The sequence below is a fragment of the Blastomyces dermatitidis genome (genome assembly GCF_000003525.1).
Source record: "Blastomyces dermatitidis ER-3 genomic scaffold supercont1.10, whole genome shotgun sequence".
Taxonomy (NCBI): Eukaryota; Fungi; Ascomycota; class Eurotiomycetes; order Onygenales; family Ajellomycetaceae; genus Blastomyces; species Blastomyces dermatitidis.
In genome coordinates this window covers 360,084-365,402 of record NW_025544783.1, presented here as the reverse complement: position 1 = coordinate 365,402, position 5,319 = coordinate 360,084, and the positions used below count along the sequence as shown (strand labels likewise).

General features: G+C 30.0%; 1 protein-coding gene across 1 annotated transcript; it reads right to left on the bottom strand.

Moving 5' to 3' along the window:
- On the bottom strand, window positions 1-462 carry BDCG_17681 (uncharacterized protein; the record flags this gene model as incomplete). The annotated part of the gene is made up of 2 exons (XM_045426770.1): window positions 1-237; window positions 430-462. 2 exons carry the CDS (start codon window positions 460-462, stop codon window positions 1-3), a joined length of 270 nt encoding a protein of 89 aa, XP_045282346.1.
- Window positions 463-5,319: the final 4,857 nt, after the last annotated feature.

Here is a 5,319-nt window from a genome sequence, read left to right as displayed (position 1 = left end):
TCACTTCTCATTCTTCTTCTTCTTCTTCTTCTTCTTCTTCTCCTTCTTCTTATCTGAGATAATAATCATCTCAAAATCTCTCTTCACTGCCTTCTCAGAGAAGGGTTTCTGCTGCTTCTCCTCAGCCAGGTCAACCTGTATCTCAAAATCCCGCATTTCCTGATCTGCTGTCTCAGGTTTCACCTTAGCAGCAAGTAGATTGACATGCTCAGAGAACAGAGCTGTCTTCTCAATGTTCTGAATTATGAAGTGTATTCAAGACCTGAACAAGGCCTCAATTCCCTTCTCCTCTATCAGCTTCTGCTAATCAATTAGAGAACAGAAGTATTATCAAAAATCATTATCTCTTAATAAAAAACTTATCAGTTTTAACTTCTTTGTCTTCTGCTTTAATACCTTCTCAATCTTCTTCTACTGCTGCTTATTTACAGTAACACTCTTCTTCTCTCTCTCTCTCTTCATCTTAGTCTTAAATCATTCTTAAGACTTCTTCTGATCTTATCACTGCTGTATGAGGCTCTTCACTGTCTTCTTTTTCAATCTCTTACAGACAGTGTCATTCACATTATTTCTATACTTAGTTCAGTCTAAATCTATCAGAAGTATTACTTAAAATCATTATCATTCTACTCTCTTACAGAGCCTCTTCAAGGCATTATAACATGTCTTGTGATCTGTCTCTCTATGCTTGAATATCTTCTTCTTCTCTCTCTTCAATCTGTGATGACGCTCACACGTCTTAGTGGTTCACAGAACCGCAGAATATTTGAAGAGAAATGACATGATTGATTTTAATAAGTATTGAAGAAGAAGTGAAGACAGGCAATGATATGATAATAATGATGATAGTGATAATAATGATAATAAGAATAATGATGATGATGATGATGATGATAGTGATGATAATGATGATAATAATAATAATAATGATGATGATGATGATGAAAGAGAGAGTGCATCAGAATATATTATTAACTTATCAAATATAAAGAGATAAAGAAACTATTAACAGCTTTCAGAGATGTACAGAAATGACTACAGTGTTGCATAGCAATATTATCTTCATTCAATACATGCACTATTGATATTCTTTATATACATTTATTATATAATCTATATCAGAGATACATGCAGAAAACAGATCTTTGTTGCTAGAAAGAATGATTGCAGTGATTCTCTATTATTATTATTATTCTTCAATTATAGATGTATGCAGTCAGAGACTATGACATCTACCTGAGAACTTTAGTTCTCAGGGTTTTTTCTATGTCTGTAAAGTTAACTATTATACATTCATCAATTCAGATATGCAAAATCAGAAAATTCCAGCTCAGAATACAAAAACTGTTTACAAATTGCAGTGTTTTAACATCTTTTGATACTTTGAAACCATTTGACAATATCATGACAAAAGAAAAGAGAAAAAGAACACAGTCTCAAAGATAGACACATTAAATAAATAGATAGAAAGAAATTGAAAGAAAAAGATAAAGAAAAAGATAAAGTAAAGAGAGACTATAACAAAACAAATTATTAAAAGAGAGTGTATAGCTGTTTTAACAGACTATATCTGATTAATTTCCTCCTCTTCATACTCAGATAATTCTGAATTTAGTCATTTTCTTATAGCTGCTTGAGTTTCTGATAGAAAGTCTATTAAGTATTTAATTCCTGTCTCAGTTGAGAATAAGAATCTCATATTTAATTGATTTAGATCATACTTCTCTTTCAATCTGGCTCTGAGACTATTGTATAATGCACAGTGTATTACAATATACTCAGGATTCTCATTTGTATTGCAGAATAAGCATTCTATTGAGTCAAATCTATCATCAAATCTTTGTATATAAGATTTGAAATAGTCATGTCCTAGTTTCAGCTGTATTATAGATGAGAATATTTTCTTTTTACATTTGATTGAACAAGATTTTCACTTGAGTTTTATTTTAAATCTTGAATAATGTATACTCTTCTTTTGTTTCTGCCAGCTTTCATTTCACTTGTGTAAACAAGATTCTTTTATTTTTCTCTTTATAAAAGATCAGGACACAGTTTTTTGAATAGATCTGCTTAATTCTGCACTCTTTTTTGCAGCTGAATCAGCCAATTCATTGCCATGAATGTTCATATGAGCAGGAACTCAGTGCAGATGAATTATTAGCTTTGATATTCTTCTCTTTTAAATTTTCAAAACAGAGTTTAAGATCAGTTTAAGATTCATTTGATCATTATAAATCTGACTATTTCTAAGTCTTTTTAAAGCAGCTTGACTATCAGAGAATATTCATGTCTCTTTCAAACAATTTCCTCTTTTATGAGATTTTATTTCAATGAGTTTGAAAGCTTTCACTATTACAAATAGTTCAGCATCAAAGACTTCACATTCAGAGCCTAGATTTCAGAAATCTGAGATAAAATTAATATTATCTTCAGTATAAGCAATGCCTGCGCCTAATCTATTCAAGTTCTCATTTTTTAAGTCATCTGAATAAATCAGAATAGAGTCTTTTATATTGATTGTAGAAATTCTCTTCAAATGCTGTTCATATTCTTTCTCTTTTGATAGTTCACTTATTTGTAAGTCTATAAGAGATTCAAGCTTTTCTCTTCAGAGAGATAACTTCTCATGATCAACTTTTTCAACATTTAAAGAAGAAAATTGATTTTTAATCAGAGAGCATAGTCTGTACAGTTGAGAAGGCATTTTCTTTGAAGAATTATTTTCATTTCAATCAAGAAATCTATTTCAATTCAGTTCATTTCCAGAGTTAATTGATGAAAATGAAGAAGAGACTCTTTCTCTGATTATATGATTTGAGCTCATCTTTACAACTCTCAGAGCATAGTTCATACAGGTCTTTTCAAATCTAATAGCAGAAGAAGAAATTGAAGCTTCAATTTTCATTGCTTTAATAGAAGATGATTTGAATGCTCTCAGAATTCTTCTCAAGACTCTGTTTTACAGACTTTGAAAGAGTTCAGTGAAATTCTCTTGATTATTTCATTAAACTTGAACTTCATAATCAGCTACTGATGTAATACAGGCTATATATAACTGTCTCATAGCCTGGAAGGATAGACCTCTCTCTGTATTTGATAGTCTGATTATGTTGTTCAATAGTCTTTCTGCCTTGACAGTTCTTTGTTAAATGTGATATTTAAAATTCAACTTGGAGTTTAATCATACTTCTAATCATTTGATATTTACACTGGGTTTAATCTCTCTATTTAAAAGAGTTAGAGATAGTTCTTTCTCATTGAGTCTAGAAAAGAAATGAATTAACTCAGTTTTATTCATATCAAATTAAATTTAATTGATATCTGCTCTAACAAAGATTTCCTTTGCAGCTTCTTCAATTACTTTCAAATTCTCTTTGATAGTTTTTGAGCTGTAGACTAGATCAATATCATTCACATAACTCAGAGATTGCACTATTCTCATATTTCTATTTTTGAATAGATATGCAGTGTATATTACAAATAAAATGAGTGAGATTGAAGATTTCTGTGATACTTCTATTTTTATCTCAGTCTTGTCTTGTTTCATTTCATCAAAGAAGAGTTGTATAATTCTTTTAGACATAAAACAGTTAACTCATTTTATTAGAGAAAGTGGCAGTTTTAATATCTTCAATGTCTGAATTAACTTTGACTTTGAAACATGATCAAATGCTTTCTTTATATCAATAAAAACTGCAGTTGAGACCAGACTCTCATGCTTTGCTATTTGAATATCATGAACAACTGAGAGAACAGTGTTAATTGCAGAACACTGTTTTCTATCTTTCATTTATTCACTGAATAAAAGAGAATCATCTATAGAGCTTATAAAAGATAGTTGAGTAGCTATTATCTTTTCTAAAACCTTTTCTAAACAGTTCAATAGAGATATTACTCTATATGACTTAGAAATTGAAGTTTTTCTATTAGGTTTTGCAAGAATCACTTCAGTGGCTTCTCTTCAGCATTCAGAATGATATCCATTTTTTAAGAGATTGAAAAAGAGCTCAAAATATTCATTCTTTAAGTAGAAATATGTATTTTGAATAATCAAGTGATTAATTGAATCAGGATCTGCCACAGTTTTAACAGAACTTGAGAAGATAGCTGACTCTAATTCATCTTGTGTAAGATCAGGTCATTCTCAGTCATTTTCATCAATGTAGTTGAGAAGTGATATATTCTCTTTCTCTGAATCTGAATCTGAGTCTGATGAGTTCTGAAAGAGAATTCTCATGAAAGCTTGACATTTTTCCTCAAAAGAGTTTGCTGTATATGATTCATTCTGAAACTCATATTCTAAGGCTGGAAGTTTTGCTACACTTCTTGTTTTAGTATAGTTAAAAGCTTTAAAAATTTCCTTTTCTTATACTTCTTCAAGAAATTTATTCCAGCAGTCTGTTTTAGCTCTTTTGATATCTGAAAAATATTCATTTCTGACAGCTTTGAACTCTTCATCAGATATTACATCATTTTTCCAATCTCTTCTAGCAGTAGCTAATTCTTTTCTTTTAGATGAGATATTCTCATTTCACCAAGATTTTGAATACTCAGAAGATTTTCTTTTTGAAATATTATCTGTAACACTTGTTAGAATAATAGATGTAATAAGCTTCACTCTATTCTCAAGCATTTCATTTGAGATATCTTGACCAGAATTTCAATATAGCTCATTCTGTCTTTCAGATTTTAGCAGTTTTATACTTTCTTCAACTGCTTTTCAATCAGCTTTTTCAAAGTTATACTGATTAGAGAGAAGAGGATTTTCACTCATTTGTTTTTCACTCAGTTCAATATTAAATTGAATAATCTCATAATCTGATTCTGATGTCTCATTTGAATCAATAAACCAGTTTACAAGTCTTCTTTTCATTAGATTTTATGACATGAAGGTTAGATCTATAATAGACTTCTGTTTCATGTCTTTTCTAAAGAATGTTTGTTGATCAGACTTATTAACCAAATCTATTGAATGCTCAAAGATTTATTTAATCAGATTATCAGCTCTCACTGCTCTCTTGCATTCTGAATTTCATCAGAGATGATGTGCATTGAAATCTCCTGCAATTATAGAGTTTCTTGATGAAGTTATGTTCAGAAATCCTCTATCAATTGTTCAGATATTGTTATTTTCCTTCAATGACTTTTCATTATAGATATTTATAAGCTGTATAGTATCAAACTCATTTTCTTTATCTATAATATCACTCATCAGAATATCAGGGTCAGATATGATATCAAATCTTAGATTAAATTGATATCTTGATCTCTTTCTTCCATAGATCACTACTCTTGACTTTATCTCAGACTTTTGAGGTA